The sequence below is a fragment of the Bos grunniens genome, chromosome 26 (assembly GCF_055505025.1).
Source record: "Bos grunniens cultivar Pamir isolate PY7600 chromosome 26, Bosgru_T2T1.0, whole genome shotgun sequence".
In the NCBI taxonomy this organism is placed as follows: domain Eukaryota; kingdom Metazoa; phylum Chordata; class Mammalia; order Artiodactyla; family Bovidae; genus Bos; species Bos grunniens.
The window spans coordinates 11,601,012-11,618,857 of NC_141190.1; the positions used below are offsets into that span (position 1 = coordinate 11,601,012).

At 41.7% G+C, this 17,846-nt stretch overlaps 1 protein-coding gene across 7 annotated transcripts in view; it reads right to left on the reverse strand.

Annotated features, from left to right (window-relative positions):
• The window catches only part of PANK1 (pantothenate kinase 1), a 104,352-nt gene that overhangs the window by 2,472 nt on the left and 84,034 nt on the right, over positions 1–17,846 (reverse strand). For 6 of the 7 annotated variants that reach the window (XM_086378503.1, XM_086378504.1, XM_086378505.1 and 3 more), the window contains 4 exons: positions 12,847–13,100; positions 7,713–7,889; positions 7,083–7,206; positions 3,640–3,765 (listed from right to left, as the gene is read on the reverse strand). In XM_086378503.1, coding sequence (XP_086234629.1) covers positions 3,640–3,765; positions 7,083–7,206; positions 7,713–7,889; positions 12,847–13,100 — 681 coding nt within the window. Of the gene's footprint in view, positions 1–3,639; positions 3,766–5,001; positions 5,203–7,082; positions 7,207–7,712; positions 7,890–12,846; positions 13,101–17,846 lie in introns of those variants that run through there. The other variant, XM_086378501.1, reaches the window with a different exon arrangement.

Below are 17,846 nucleotides of genomic sequence, written 5' to 3' on the forward strand. Positions count from 1 at the left end.
AATAACTTTATGAGACAAATACTATTATCACTTCATTTTACAAAAGCTAAAAGAGAATGGAGAAGTCATTGACTAAGGTCTCCAAGTCAGTGGGAGCCTGTGTTCTCAACTGCTTCACTAGACTATTTCTTTTAGTTTCAAGATACATGCGTGTGCATGCTCAGGCAGGTGTGACTCTTTGCAACCCTATGGACTGTAGCCCACCAGGCTTCTCTTTCAAGAATACTGAAGTGGGTTGCCATTTCCTGCTTCAGGGAATCTTCCCGACCCAAGGATCAAACCAGCATCTCCTGTGTCTCTTGCATTGGTAGGCAGTTTCTTTTACAACCGAGCCACCTGGGGAGTCCACTTCTCTTAGGAAATGCTCACTCATATAACTGAAATGAATGAGACTGAGTGAGGACTCCAGGCAGGGCAGGAAAGCCACCTTACCAGCCCTCCCAAAAGTTCTCTCTCCATACCTTCCTCCAGAAAGACCTGCCTAACTGAGAATGAACCCAAGGAGGTAGAGAATTTTCTGAGAAGTACCTACAAGGAGATACAAAAATGCTCTATTTTCATTGGCCATAGAGACTGAGTTTAACACTTAGTAACAAACCATAGCTATCATCCAGAGGCCTAAGACTGTATGAAGGATATGCCTTTATACCCGGAGAAGTGGGTTCCCCAAAACATTGGGTTTTGCTCCCTATCTTACCATCAACTAACTACCCGTGTGCCCCGTAGATGGCTTTTAATCCCTGATGACTTCCAGCATTTGTTTTCTATTTTAGTCCAAGAGGATCATAACTTAGGGTTGCCAGATAAAACAGATAAATGCTAGATAAAATAAGTGTGTCCTATTTGATTGCTAAATATAGTAACACTAGGGTTTCCCCAGTGGCTCAGTGGTAAAGAATCCACCTGCAATGCAGGAGCCGCAGAAGATGCAGGTTCAATCCCTGGGTCAGGAAGATTCCCCTGGAGGAGGGCACGGCAACCCACTCCAGGATTCTTGCCTGGAGAATCCCATGAACAGAGGAGCCTGGTGCGCTACAGTCCACAGGGTCGCAAAGAGTTGGATACAACTGAAGCGACTTAGCACAGATATCCAGAAGAGTGTTTTTCTTTTTCATTTTATTTTTTTAAACAAAACTTTACAAGGAAAATCGATTAACTAAGTAGATAGAAAGGGAGATGCTCTGGTTGGGGGAAGGAAAGTGAAAATTCTGAGGCCCCATCCTCCCCACAGAAAAAGTTAATATCATTTCTTAGCCTGCGTAAAAACATGAAAACAAAAACTTTCTTTAGTACTAATGTCTATCACTGGCCTTTAACTCTTTTGTATTTAACTTCCTATTGTTTTATATGCTTTAATAGAACATAGGTTTGCTGCTGCTGCTGCTAAGTTGCTTCAGTCATGTCGGACTGTGTGTGACCCCATAGACAGCAGCCCACCAGGCTCCACTGTCCCTGGGATTCTCTAGGCAAGAATACTGCAGTGGGTTGCCATTTCCTTCTCCAATGCATGAAAGTGAAAAGTGAAAGTGAAGTCGCTCAGTCGTGTCTGACTCTCAGCGACCCCATGGACTGCAGCCTACCAGGCTCCTCCATCCATGTGATTTTCCAGGCAAGAGTACTGGAGTAGGGTGCCATTGCTTTCTTCGAGAACATAGGTTTAGAGAGCCCTAAATAACTTAGAAATGCATCAGCAACTTTTCAAGTAAATAATTCAGTTTGGAAATGAGAAAAATGCCACAGTATTCATTACAATGGAAATTTATGATACTTCCTGTTCTTCCTGCTGCATTATATCCAAGGCACTGGGTACCTGCTATGATAAATAGCTGCCTTCTAAAAAAAAAAAAGAGCTGCTTTCTACAGTATTGATTTTATTTTCTTCCATTTTAAAATTAATTAATTTATTTTTGGCTGTGCTGGGTCTTCGTTGCTGTGTGGGCTCCTCTCGTGGTGAGCCGGGGTTACTCTCTAGCTGCAGTGCTCAGGCTTCTCGTAGCAGTGGCTTCTCTTGTTGAGGAGCACGGGTAAACAAGTTCCAGTAGTTGTGGCACATGGGCTCAGTAGTTGTGGCACATGGGCTCAATAGTTGTAGCTTGTGGGCCCGAGAGTGCTGGCTCAGTGTTTACTCCACGGCATGTGGGGTCTTCCCAGAACAGGGATTGAACCTGTGTCTCCTGCACTGGTAGGCGAATTCTTCACCACTGAGCCACCAGGGAAGCCCTACAGTATTGATTTTAAAGGAGGATAGAGGAGGTGGGAAGAAAAGAGGGCCCCCCTACTCACTCTTAGAAACCTCCAATTTAGAAACTGGATATAAGGGACTCTGAATTAATCAGAGCTCTCTACTTCTGTAAACAGGCTGCCTAATGTCTAGCACACTAGCCTCTCAAGGCCACCAGGTTACTAAGAGTAGCCTGAACACTTCTGTTCTCACTGACTGAGTTGTTTATTTGCCAAGGGTCAGTTGTGTTTATCCTCAAATTTGTTTAGGACAATTTCATTATTAATGTAATAATCTAATGTAAGTATATACCACCAAAACCAATAAAAAGAGTACAAGATGGTATGGTCACCTCTATGAAAATCGTTATTTTCTTAAAAAAGATGAAAAAGCTAGTTAATAATAGTCAAAGTTGCTAGGAGAGTAAATGTTCAAAGTTCTCATTACAAGGAAAAAAATCTTTGTAATAATGTGTGGTGGTGGATGATAACTAAACTTATGCTATTAATAATAACCATTTTATAATACATACATATATTGAATCATTATTGTATACCTTAAACTTATACAGTGTTATGTGCTAACTCTATCTCAAAATTGAAAAAAAAAAAAAAGCTACAAAGATTGAAAAAGGTAGTCACAACCGTTGCCCTCTATTTAGGTAGATTCTACATATGAAAGATTGGGATAATTTAGAATGATTTTGCAATCAAATTACTTCATAAGGATCTTTAATTTCTTGATCTACTTTAAAGAAACAAACCAAAAATCAAAAAAATGTACACAATACTGTGGATTATAAAAAAGAGACAATTACAAAGCTCCCATCAGCAGAACCCAGGCTCAAAATTAGGTCTTGCACCTGCCTCAAAAAATTGGTGAGCAAGTGAACATTTACACATTTTATATTAAAATAGAATGTTTAAAGTAGGGAGGTATTTTCCTAGGATCACTCATTTTTTAACTTTAAAAAAAATTAACCATCTACTAGTCTTGATTGTCGGAGAAGGCAATGGCACCCCACTCCAGTACTCTTGCCTGGAAAATCCCATGGACGGAGGAGCCTGGTGGGCTGCAGTCCATGGGGTCGCTAGGGGTCGGACACGACTGAGCGACTTCACTTTCACTTTTCACTTTCATGCACTGGAGAAGGAAATGGCAACCCACTCCAGTGTTCTTGCCTGGAGAATCCCAGGGACAGAGGAGTCTGGTGGGCTGCCGTCTTGGGGTCGCACAGAGTCGGACACAACTGAAGCGACTTAGCAGCAGCAGTCTTGATTGTTGGATAAGAGAGCTTCCATTTTATATACTGTTCTTCCTTATCTTTTGCATAAATACAAACTAAGGAACCCGCTCACATGTTAGACAACCCAAAAATGTCCACAGAGGACAATTAAGTCCATGTGACCTCAACTTACCTCATGTTCCAAAAACAGAGCTTTTAGCTGTCCTTTGGACCAAAAATCCATGGCGTATGCTAGCAGCTTCATGGAGACCATATTGATTCTGAGAAAATTCCCAACGAACACAACCCTATCAATATTCTGGGAAAAGAAAAAACGAAAGAGAAACAGTGAACCATGGCATAAAAATAGCATTTAACAGATCCAATGCTTTGTATATCACTGTGCTCCAGGACTTTTCAGAGTGAATTTGTTGTTGTTGTTAAGCAGAATTATTTCAGGATTTCCAAGGTGAAGCCAAATCAACCTCATAGTTCATTCCACAGTTTGCATGGGTGAGGTAGAGACTGATATTGGGCTTGTTTACAGGTATTATGTTAGGTTGCCCTGGGTCTAATATAAAATTCACCTCCCAACATTTCATATATGAAATTAAAACTGGAATTCAAGCTCAACTAAATTGCTTGTGCCTTCCTTCAATCCCCCAAACTTCCAACTCTAGAATATTATCAACTTATAAATTATTTTTTTTTATAAATTTTATCTATTTTTTAAAAAAGTTTTTGGTGCTGCGAAGGCAGCACCAAATCCCAACCACTAGGCTATCAGAGAACTCCCAACCAACTCATAAATTAAATGGTTATGGTATAAGTTATTCATCTAACAAGTCTGGTCAGGTTGCTCTGTTGCAAACACTGGGAATACAAAAAAGAAATGGTACCCAGTTTCGCCCTTTAGGATATATGATGAAATATCCTGTTTGATCAATATGTGGGTTACAATAAGATAATGAAAATCACATTTATATTTTTGTTGTCATGGATACATATTTGTATTCTGAACACACACCTCACACTGAACTCAGCCTGTCTGCCACACAGACGCTGCTCACCATCACTCACTCAGAGAGTCGGTTGCTATGGTCACTCACATAAAAGGGAACAGAGTCTTGGGATCTGGCATTATTTTCTGTTCAATCTATCAAGAGCAATCAGAGTGTGGGAACATCACTTTCTAACTGTCTCAGATTTCAACAATACATGTTAACAAATCTATTAACCACAGTGAAAATTTTCCCTGGGTAGAGGTGTGGGAGGTAACTTTAATGTTTCCGCAAAGAAGAGCTGTAGCCACAAACTGCCCAGGTAGGACTTGCTCAAACTTTCGGTCCTGCATTGCTCTGGCAGGAAGCCAGAAGAAAGGGAAATGGCATTAGAATGTGATAGATACTCCTATTTCAAATAAATTCCAGGTGCGTCAAAGATATAAACATTAAAAAAAAAAAAGAGACAAAGAAAACACGGAAGAATTCTTTTTAAAAATGTTGAAGTAGAAAAGGTGTAACACTCAGACTCCATTAAAGAAAAGTCTGACATATTTAATTCAAAAATCAAATATTTATTCAGCATGTTTACCCTATAATGCAGATAATACAGAGTCAAAACAAAACAGAAAAACTAAAACCAGTGCTACCTCTAGTGAGGTTAAAATTGAGGGATGGGATGGCAGTGGTGACTCATTTCCATGTATAGTCTACTTGTGGTGTCTTCAGAGCTCTGTATTATGTGTTTGTATTCTCTATTCCAAAAAAAAAAGAATACAAACTTTAAAAGTTGGTAGAGAACTATTTGATAGCATTCCAGTAATCACAGAAAAATATTTTAGAGTCAGTAAATGTGGTGCCCCTCCGTGAAATGGCTGGAATCAAAGATCCTCCAGTCAGTGACTCCAGGGAGCAAAGCAATGGCTGGCAGGACGCTGGCCAACAGAAGCCTGGCCCCAAGCGATCCGTGAGTCCTCTTATTCATTCAACACCACAGAAACATTCAAAAGAGTTACTCCAACTGTTAATAGGATGTACCATGGCTACACTATAATCCAACAATAAATGGTATTGACACTGAAATAAAAATAAAAAATAAAAGCAGTTATTCTACTCATAAAGTGATTATGATACCTGTAAAAAGATCTGCTGGCTCACGGCAGCTCTCTGGAAAGTAGGGGAAATGGCACCTATTACTCTATTGGATGGAAGACATTCCACCCAAGTGACCTTTGAGAGTTTATGGGCACAGCCAACTATACACATACTAGTCCTAGGGCTTGTTTGGCTACTTGGGAAAACTTTCCTCAAAGGTTAATGTCAAAAAGTAAATTCTCTGTTAAAGTGAATCCCATGACCACAGTGGACTTTGAAAAGGCATGTCTCTGGAATACATACTTTCATCTGAATACCACCCTCATTTAAACTCCAACTGAAATGGGGGCTTACAAAAAGCATGACACTGATCCATAGGCCAGTGACAAATTCTGTTCAATGCTGTAAAAGGAGTGTGTCTCTTTCGTAACCCTAGAGTTCAAAGGCAGGGCTGTCACCCACCTGTCATACAGGCTGCCTCCTACCCTGTGTAATATTCCACTGTTCAACTAGAAGGGGGCTGGAGAGGGTTTCTGCAGTTACCTGTACTGTTCCAATTCTTGATCTGAGTGGTGGCTATACAGGTGTGTGTGTGCACACATGCACATGTATCTGACAATCTGTCGGCTGTACCCTTGTGATTCGAGCCCTCTTCTGTATATATGTCACATTTCTATGAAAACTCATATTTTAAAAACTCTTACTGATGCTCCAGTGCTAAGTCGCTTTAGTCGTATCTGACTCTTTGTGACCTCATGGACGGCAGCCCACCAGGCTCCTCTGTCCGTGGGATTCTCCAGGCAAGAATATTGGCAAGCAGGGTCTTTACCACTAGCGCCACCTGGGAAGCCCCACTACTGATGCTACAGTGATTCTTTAATACTTTTGCTATTACTTATTCCACATCCTAATGCCTCTTTCTTGTCTTCCTAATACAACTCGGTGAGAACTATTCTACTTGACACATCTTGTATTTCAGAAAAGGGTTCTGTTCTTCTCAAAGCAATTTTGCAATGTTTTAAAACACGTTACCAAAGCTTTGTCAGTCACCAACTCTGCCCTTTCTTGTGCCTGGGGCTCTGGCTGGCCTCAGCTGTAGCAAGCTCTCTGTGCTTTGATAGCCCTGTACAATGCTGCTTGAACTCCATGCCACAAGGCAACACTGTAAAGAAGCTGAAAGCAGAGAGAATATCGAAAATTGCAAGTGGAATGTTTTACCTGCAACTGTTTACAAGGATGCATGAGCTTTCCCTCACCATTCAATAGGTGTGTGTCCACAAGGTTGGAGAGGTTATAGTATGGACTGTCATTTTTACTGTTTCCCCAGTTAGATGGTTTTATTTGTCATCACCCAGTGTCTCCTTAAAACACATACTCCTCTCCCTCCCCCAACAAACATCCCTCATGTTCTGCAAGGTATGATTATGAGAAACAGCAGGTTTTCCAAGGATCTGTAGTGTTGTGAGGGTCACCAGTTACTGCACTGCCAAAAATGGTGTTTATGAATGACAGATGGCTGTTCCCGGGGTGAAGGCCTTACCTCATTCAGCGCACACATCCGAGCAATGGAGCCAATGTTGTTGGTGATGGTGACAAGGGTGGCTCGGGCGAGGTCTTCCTTGCTGATGGAATCTCGCTTTTCCTTACTCATCATGTTGCCAAAGCTATGTTGGAAATATTAGCGAGTGTTCAAAATCATCCTCAGGCAGGCCCCATGCTTCCACCAAAGTACAGCGGAGAGTTTTATGAATAACTCTGATCAAGCTCAAATGACCTGATTTAGCTACCATGGTTTACAAGCTGACAGGATTACCATATGGATGATTGGCCGCCCTTTTCTTAATAGGGACAAAGTAGCATGGCTATTAATGGGGGGAAAAATTTTTTTTTTAATGCCTCTAGATATCTGGACAAGAATGGAACAGGGGAAACTGTTGCAGTTTTCCAGAACCTTCTTTCAAAGCTGCCTTATTTTAAGCACAGGTATCCAAAGCTAAACATCTCAGTGCTTCACCAAGGGCAGGAGATCAAGTCTGAGCTCCAATACCATAGATCCTTGCACCAGGCTGGTGGGTTGACATTAAAAAAAAACAAAAAACTAAATGAACAGCCAGGGTGGAGAGACTGCCTTGTGTTTAATCGCTACTGCTCCTAGCTACTTAGTCTCTACCTTGATGCTACCGCAGATCCTTGAAGGCCAAATCGTTCATAGTCTCCTCCGTAAATGTCCTTCACCAGCTTATCAACATTGGTGCTGTCGCCTTTGGCTGCCATTTCCAGAGCTTCTTCAAAGGTCTCACAACCAGTCAGCAAGCAACAAAGGCCTAGGAATGTTCCACCTCCAAGACTGAAGGAACAATAAGGTTTATTTTTTAAGTTTTACTGGAAGACTTTGCCCATCCAAGTCCCCAACTACATCAAGACCACTAATACGGGTGAATCAAAACAGAAAAAAAACTAAGGGGGCACTTGAATTAAAGTGCTGGGTGAAAAAGAGCTTCAGGGTAGATCGGATTGGAAAAAAAAAAAAAAAAAAAAGAGGGCAGAGACTAAAAGAAACATCAAGGAAAACTTGCCCTGAATTTTAAGAACAAAACCCAGAGAAAGACTCTCACTGATTTCCGTTGTGAGACCTTCAACCAGCCGCTGACCTAAGTGCTTCATGCAATCGTCCCGCCTAGAAACTGGGGCCAAATCATGAGCTAGCTCCCTTAATTTGGGTGGTGTGGAAGCGGCAAATAACCAGAGAAATGACTGCTATTAAAAAAACAAACAAACAAACATATGTAGCTAAATGCAAATACTTAGAAACTGTGTATACATGAAGCACAGTTCATATCTAGAGAGACAGACTCTATGACGACAAGACTGAACTGGGACTCTGCCAGGAATAGCCAGTCCCAAAGCTGTATCTTTCCTCCGACCTTGCTTCTCCTGCAGAAGTAATGTCACTGAAGATTCTCAGAAATTTCAAAAAGGAAACAATTGATGGATCTCACATTTGATTTTTTTTCTAGTAAACTTTGGAAAAGATTATTAGTATTTTACTTACCATGCGATAGTCAAAAAATAGCAACAGAGATCTTAAAATGGTTTCAGTGTTTGAACCATGTTTTAAAAGGTTTCAGTTTTTTTGTGGGGGTGGGGGGGTGCTGCAGGGAATTCCTCTACGATAGTCTTTTGAGACAAAATTCGAAACCAATCATGATAGTTGAGAGGGAACTCAATTGTATTTGAGGGGAAGAAAAGCAGATTCAGAATAAAACTGTCAGCAGTGAGCGCCTGGCAGAGAAGAGCACTGATATGGCCATGAATGGGCCTTACTTTCTGTTTGCCACTCAGAAGAGTAAATGCACATCAGTTTGTTCTGAAATTCCAAGAACTGCCAGCCCTGGGGATTCCATATGTGTTTGGATACTGGCTTTTAAGAGGAAATTCAAATTGAGATTGAGGTTATTTTCAAAACTTAAATCTAAAAAAAAAAAAAAAGAAAATTTAGGGTAAACTATATTTATTGTCAAAAAGTTGTTACCAAAAAGGTACCAGATTATAGACATACAGTTCTTTAGGATTTACATCTAAGGTGTAACTGTAATATTTCTTAAATAGTGATTCTTACGAAAATGCATACTTGATTGAAATGATGTGTCTTCGTAGCAAATTAGGTAGTTAGGCACCAGGCATAGCCATGCAAACTAGGTGCAGTCCCATGAGGACAAAAAGAGCTCCACGGGCATTACACTCTTGACAACTCAGTCACAGCAGAAATTCTGGATTTCCTCTAAGAAAGTTTGTGTTTATTTACATTTAACATGGTGCATCATGAGATGTTGTTAGTTTTTAGTCTGCCCCACATAGCTAGCATGGTTTAATGGGAACACTTTTTGGCTTGTGTGATGTGAATTTGTCTTGTTTTCTGTGTGTGTGTGTGTGTGTGTGTATAAAAAGCTTAGCTCCCATTTCTAGTTTCTACTTTTCATCCACACTAATATCCTGTCTTTGAAATCAGGTATTTGTATTCCTCAAGGTGTTCAGCAACTGACTCCAAACATACAAGCACTTAAAGGCACTGGCTGACTTAGAAAGAAGGCAACTCATCATCTGATGTGTTGGTATGAGTGAAAAGGGACGAGGGCTTTGTATGAGTGGAAAATGACAGGTGACTGACAAAGAATCGGTGCTGAATGGGGAAAGCAAGCATGCACTGGCACAGCTGGGACACTGCAGGTTGGACGAAAGAACGTACAGTTGCAGAAGAGCACTTTATTAACATCCTCAACCTGCCCCCCGTTATCCAGTCTAGTGATTCTCTCGCTCATCATCAGATGCATGTTTGTTTCAGCAGACACATAGCAAAACCCTCAGCAAATCAGAGACCAAAACATCATTGTTTTTTTTAAAAAACCCAACAAACTTGTAGTGAGGAATTTCAGGAAGAAAGTAAAAGAATCCAATTACATGAATGCTCATGCCCTTAAAACAGATTCCAAAAGAATGAAATAAGCTGCACTGCTCATTTCATTGAAGCTTGGACAGTCTTTACATTCCTCTTTTCATAGATTACACATTCTAACAATATAAGCCGTTAAGTTCTGCTTTTTTTTTTTTCATTGACTGCTATAATATAATTGGAGTTGTGTCAACAGAAAGGAAATGTTGCTATGAATCTAGGATGCAGTAAAATTACATATAACACTGAAACAAATCATTTAAAATCATAAGTCTAAAAGAAAACTGATATCCTGTAATAATGTGGGTTCCTAAAAATAAAAATGCTTAATAGGAAAATAGGGTATACGAGAATAACAAAAAACCTAGAGTTACAGCCATCCTACTAGGAGTAGCAAAACTTAAAGATCAAGCCATTTGCTTCAATCAGCGATTTCCAAAGTGTGTTCCACACACTGATGTTCACGGCTGACCAAAATATAGGCACACCTCATTTTCCTGTGCTTTACTTTATGGTACTTTACAGATACTGAATTTTTATAAATTGAAGGTTTGCGGCAATCCTGGATCCCCAAGCCTATCAGTGCCATTTTTCCAATGGCACTTGTTCACTTGTGTCTCTGTGTCACATTTTGGGTACTTCTCACAATATTTCAAGTTTTAACATTATGATTTTATGTGTTATAGTGATCTGTGATCTTTGGAGTTAAAGGATTATGACTTGCTGAAGGCTCAGATTATGGTTAGCATTTTTTAGGAATAACATTTTTTAATCAAGGTATATATATTTATTTTTAAACATAATTCATTGCGCAATTAACAGACTACAATATAGTGTAAACACAACTTTTAAATGCACTGGGAAACCAAAAGACTTATGTGATCCGATTTATTGTGATACTGGCTTTATCGCAGCAGTCCGGAACTGATCCTGCAATTTCTCTGAGGTATGCCTATAGTTTATAGATAAATGGTTTTCTAACTTGGATCAAAAACAAAACAAAAAAACTTTGGCAGAATAAATGGTTGGACAAGGAAGACCTGGGGTCCAGAGACTTGATATTTCGTTCCCTTCCCCAACCTGTGGCAGCCCTGGAAAGGGCTCTCTCATAACCTTCAGTCTCCTGCAATACCTTTCCAAAACTACTGGTTAAAGAGAGCTTGTCAGAAAGCTTGGACATCCAAACAGTATTCGCTGATTGCGAAGCACTGGTCATTAACCAGCATTTACCAGTCACTGGAATTTATAGGCATTACTGCACATATATCAGATACCAAGCAGCACAGTTTGGCTCATTATTCAAAGACAACCAGATCCTTGGAACCTCCAAGGTTGAGAGCATGTACCTGTGACATAAATCATGACTTTGTTTAGTGTTAATCAACAAAACTATAAATATCTCTAATTGTGGACAATGGTTAGCTTGTTGTTACCTTGGGACTAGCTCTACCAATTCGATGGCTCCTTTTGGGAGGAAGTCTGTAGCTGAAGATTATACCTTTCCCAGAAGATCACTCTCTTCAGGTAAACCCAGTCTAGCCAAAATATTTACTTGTCTCTGATACTTCTGACAGTCCTAATGAGGCCGTGGGGCCGATTCTTCAGCTTAGTGCTGTATTCTTAGTAAGAAAGTGTGTTGCCTGGAGGCAATTTACACACACACAAGCAGGATCAGTCAGGATGTGTGTACCAGGGTTTCCTTATACCACTAACTGTTAACATTTGGGACTTGACACTTTTTTGCTGTAGGGAGCTATCGTAGGATATTTAGCAACACCCTTGGTCACTAGATGCCAGTATCGCTGAATCTCCAGTTGTGACAACCAAAAAACAATGTCTCCAAACATTGTCAAACGTCCCTCCCCTGAGGGGCTCAATCTTCCCTTCCCCAGTGGTGAACCACTGATTTATGCAGACCCATCAAAAGTCATGTTAATACAGGAGTGCTCGCCTCCTCATGCGTGAGTAGAATTACAGAATGTCGGTACTGGAGAGGCGGGTACAAATTAAGAAACAACTCACTTCATGGCACAAACAAGGATACTGAGGCTCAGAGGAGTTACATGGTATCTCTGTCTATCAAAAACAACACTTTCAATATCATGTCTCAAAGCACCCGTCACACAGCGCCAGTTCCTTAAATCATTCCTCCAAAAATGGGTTCTTGTGGTCCAATAAGTTAAAGAAACTTCATTCTAATCTTCTTACAAGTAAAGAAAACCCTTGTAATTTTGCTTACACTATGATCTCTCAAAGACTTCTGACCCTGTATCTTCGTTCCGTGTTGAATCCCTACTAACAGGAAGCTGAGCCCACATGCCCGTAGGGTGTGTGTACACAAAGAAACACTCCCTGCACCCCACTGCCGTCACAGGGCTGTTTGTCTATCCACTGCACTTCCAAATTCCCTGTGAGGTGTGCTGACTATTCCAGTTTGCAGCAGGAGCATTTATCTGAGGGTAAAAAGCACTGTAAACAGAGTCTGGCTCACTGATTGGAATGACATTATTTCAAGCAATTCTTTCTGTGCTAGGCACCAAGGCAGTTCCAAAGGAAGGGTTTCTCTGCAGCCCTCTGACTATCACAAGCACCCTTCCACCTGGCTTCTGGGTTGTGTGACCCTTTTCCCGCACCTGACCAGTTTCCCACCACAGCAAGACCTGTGTTTTATTAACCTTTCTATCAATCACCCTGTATAACACATTCAATAAATCCTTTTTGGTTGGTTGAGGAGGTAAGATCTTTCTTTTAAAAATGTATTCAATATAAGTAACCTTTTCAGAAACTGGTCTTTAAGGAAGAGGCCTGGGTTTAATAAGCACAGAAAGGTTCTCCTAGTGGAAACCGCGTTTACCTGGTCCCTGTAACTCTTTTATAGTTGTCCTTGGAGTACACAGCTAGGATGCTGACACCTGAGCCCATGTTCACCAGCAACATAGGGTACGGGTTATCCAGGCAGTACGGCTTTTTCTGACACAATTCGGGATTGGTGGGATTTTCAAAGTAGTAACATTCCGGCTTGCCGTTGAAGCCAATGGAGTCGACGTAAAGCAGGCCCTGAATCAGACAGTCCAGTTCGTCCAGTTTGTGGAGCTGCAGGTCAGCAATCTGAAAGAGAACAAGCCCGTGGGAGGGAGACTGCCACCACCTCAGGGGATGTCCTGGGGGCTTTTCTTTGGTCTAAACGTATCATGAACGTGAAAGGCATGGAACCATTCTTCTAGCACCGCATTGGGAAATCTTGTTGAGACTCAGTCATTCCAGTGGAAAACCAGCCCTTAGCATGTGGGGTGGGTTAAATGCTTGCCCCTGAAAGATATGCCCATATCTTAGTTTTCAGAACCTGTGACTGTAACCTTATTTGGAAACAAGGTCTTTTCATATGTAATTAATTAAGGATCCTGAGATGAAGAGAGCATCCTGGGTTATCTGGATAGCCCTAAGTCCATGGACAATTTCCTGATAAGACACAGGGAAGACTGGATGGACGCAGGGGAGAAGGCCACATGAAGACAGAAGGCAGAGACTGGAGGGCTGCACGACAGGCCAGGAATGCCAGCAGCCACCGGATGCCAGAAGAGGCAAAACATGGGTTCTGCCCGAGAGTCTCTGAAGGAAGTATGGTTCTAGCAACACCCTGATTTCATCTTTCTGGCCTCCAGAACTGTGACTGAACACATTTCTGTGGCTTTAAGCCGCTAGAAGGGTGGTAATTTGTTATAGCAGCCACAGGAAACTAACCCAGCGTACCATGGGGTGAAGAGAGTGAGAATGTTCTGGAAGCAGAAAGACTTCTACACTTCCTTGAAAAGATACACAGTCTTGAGGGAGGCACGTGAGCCTGGGGGCTGGGGACAATCTCCTTTGAGCCCAAATAGCCCAGCTCTCCTTTTCCCAGGCACCAGGCTTTGGAGTTAGAGGGGCCTGACTTTGAATGCTAGCTCTAACACTTAGCTAATTGAGGGATGTGGGGCTAGTTCCTTAACTTCTCAAGCCTCAGTTTCCTCCTCTGTAAAATAGGGACGATACCCACAGCATAGTGTGAAGACTACATGATGATAATATATAAAATGCTGGGACTTCTCTGGTTGCCTAGTGGCTAACACTCTGCCCTCTCTGTGCAGGGGGGCCCAGGTTTGATCCCTGGTCAGGGAACTACATCCCAAATGCTGCAACTAAGAGTTCAAATGCCATAAATAAAGATCCCATGTTCTGCAACTAAGGCCCAGAGCAGCCAAACAAATAAATATCTTAAAAAATAAAATAAAACAAAATGCTTACACATGGCTTGGCAAGTACAGAGGACTCGAAAAATAGTGACTCTTTTACTAATAGCTTAAGCAATGGCACCCCACTCCAGTACTCTTGCCTGGAAAATCCCATGGATGGAGGAGCCTGGTAGGCTGCAGTCCATGGGGTCGCTAAGAGTCGGACACAACTGAGCGACTTTCCTTTCACTTTCATGCATTGGAGAAGGCAATGGCAACCCACTCCAGTGTTCTTGCCTGGAGAGTCCCAGGGACGGGGGAGCCTGGTGGGCTGCCGTCTATGGGGTCACACAGAGTCGGACACAACTGAAGTGACTTAGGAGTAGTCGCAGTAGGTAGTCCTAGAGTGTCCTTTCATGCTCCTGAGAAACAAAAACTCCTTTTCTCCTAGGTACTGGGGGGAAAAAGAAAAGGGGAATGAGTTAACTGAGGGCTAGCCTTAGCAGGCAATGGGTACTTTGCATCCTCAAAAGTTTATTAATGGTCCTCAAGAGTGATATTACTGCTGGTCCCCCAAAAAACGAAAACAATCTAATATTCACCAACATGAAACTGAGTCAACAATGGAAGATAATTTATAGGGTCTAATTTAAATTTTAAAAAATCTCTTTAAGAAAATAATAACTAGTATTTATTGTTTGCTATATGCCCAACCCTTATACTAGATCATTTAGTTCTCACAAAAATCCTATGAAGAGGTACCATTATCCTAATGCTGTTTGAGGCTCATAGACCTGAAGTAACTTCCCCTAAGTGACACAACTGGCAAATGCTTTGCTGTTCTTCTGTCTTCATTCATAATGAGTCCTTCTTCTGGGATCTGGAAACCACCTACATGAGTACTATACTTAGATATATTGCCCCCAAAGCATCATCTTCATTATGAAAGTTAATAGCTAGAAGGAAATTTTGGACTTTTTGTCATCTCACTGTCCCAGTCAACAAAATCTACTGAAGCTTTATCTGCAGAGCAGAGTTAGAATAGGTTACTGGCAAGATGGTGGACATTTTCTTGATATACAGGAAAAAGCATTCTAAATGACACATGATGATAAAGCAAATCTATCAAATGATCCTGAACATTTCATTTTCCACCAAGTGAAATTCTGGGTGAGATGCATATCATGTGTTCGGGGGTAATACTAGAGGTGTAAGACCATCTGGAGAGCTAAACGCTATAGTGATACACAGCTGGGTAAACCCTGTCTTCTCTTCCTCCTAGATTCCTCAGCTCTATCCATGTCTTCCACTGCACTCACAGCAAGGGTCACATTCTGGCTTGCTTTGTGGTTCACTGGGTGCCCCTGCACACCACGCTCAAAGGCCTGTCCATTATAATGGCTTAATAAACATTTCTTAAACAGAACAGGGAAAGCCGTCCCCTCTTAAATCACCCCACACTGAAAAGTAGTGATTTCATCAGCCAGTCTTGGGGTCATAGGTTAATCTGCTTAAAAATTAATCAGAGGTCCATCAACAATATTGAAACCCATGCCCAGAACTAACATCACAAACGTGAACAAAGTGTGTCCAGGAGACGTCCTGAAACTGCTCAGGAGAAAGAAAAACCTGTCAAGGCATATAAAGCATGCAACTTTGCTCTGAAAGGAAAGATCTCAACTTTTCCCTCAAAATCACTTTCAAATAATGTGCTAGCTGCAAACAGACATCTCTTCTATAGCATTTTACTGAGGGACGGGTATTTGTTTTTATTTTTTAATTGGAGTATAATTGCTTTACAGTGTTGTGTTGGTTTCTGCTGTACAACACGTGAATCAACTATATGTATACGTATATTCCCTTCCCCTTCAGCCTCCTTCCTCCACCCATCCCGCCCCTCTAGGTGAGCACAGAGCACTGAGCTGAGCTCCCCGGGCTGCGAAGCTGCCTCCCACTAGCTGGCTACTCTACATGTGGGTGTATTTATGTCAGTGCTACTCTCCCAATTGGTCCCACCCTCTCCTTCCTCTCCACAAGTCCATTCTCTACGTCCTCTTCTCTATTCCTGCCCTGCAAATAGGTTCATCAGTACGATGGATATTTCTGAAGCCTGAGGTCATGCACCCCACACTGAGAAACAGAAATATTAGTCACTTTCATTGAGACCTATGGAGACCTCCCTCGGAGGTCTTTCTCATCCGGGAAATAGGACAGGCTCCCAAGTGTAAGCCATGAGTCAAATCATTACTTGGACAGCATGTTCAGATCCCAGCTACAGAGAAACGCTCTTTCTTGGGACTTGGTTTTCTTTATACTGGGGGTAAAGAAAAACAAATGCTGCAGGAGCCAGTAAAGGAGTAAAGTCCCCTGACTAAACGTTCAAGTAACAGAAGGATGGGGATCGTGGCACACAAGGCAATCCACATGTGTTTAAAATTCACTGCAGCCCACGTGATAGTGGGGGCTCACTGTTGCCAATGATCAGATTTCTCAAGAGTCAGAAATCTAGATTTTTACGTGAAACTTCCAATTTTTAAATGCTGGCAGCTAGTTTAAATTAAATATCTATATAGAAGGGCACCATAACAGCTGTGGGCTACATCTGACTTCCCACTAATAGGCAGTAAATTCCTATGAATTTTATATGTATTCTTAATGGTGATCTCTATAATGGGTCTTAGATGATGGTAGATCTGAAATATCAGATGCAGCGAATATGCAGATGAAGCTTCAGTTAATGTGAACATAACCTTGTCACCAAGGTGTGTTGGTAAATGTTTAACAATTACCTCTCTAGGAGCAAAAGCCCTGGTTTACAGCTTTTACCAATTTCAGTTGTATCATCACTCCCACCACGGCCAGCTTCAAGCTGCCAGCACAATGTCACTAAGCACCAACTTGGGAAGACACAGTAGGTTCTCATGAGCCAACAGGAGCTGACTCCAGCGCACCACTGCGTGTAACTCTCCTTAGCACTTTCAGAAGATATGATTTGCAGGACTTCCCTGGCAGTCCAATGGTTAAACCCTTCACTTCCACTGCAGTGGGCATCAGGCTCAATCCCTGATGGGGAACTATGATCCCACATGCCACACAGTGCAGCCAAAAAGAAAAGACAGTATGAGTTCTGCCTGTTCTTAAATCATTAAGTTTAAACTATTCCCCAAACTTAAAAACAAGAAATCAAAATTAGCCCTAAAACTCAAACTCTGTAAATAATGGGGATAGAGGAAGAAATAAAGTAAAAAAAAAAAAAACACACACAAAAACCCCCACTTTTTTTCAAATTATTACTATGATAAACTAATTCTGTTTTGCCCATTCCCAAAGTCACCCAAGCAAGCATGGGTGCAGTGGGGATTCTCAAATTTTAGGCACCATCAGAACACCTGGAGGCTTTGTTAAATCAGATTGCTGGGCCCCCACTCCCAGAGTTTCTGATTGCCTGTCTAACAATATCCCAAGTGATCCAGATGCTGCTGGTCCTGCGACCACACAGACTTTGGAGCTGAAGAGCTGGTATGAATGTATGATCACAGAGTGACAACAGGCCTTCAATAAAATCACATACTGTCCCCAGTACCGGCTGCTCTAGTTAACTTTCAGGGCTCTTTTCAAGAACCGGATGAGATGGCTGTGTGAATGC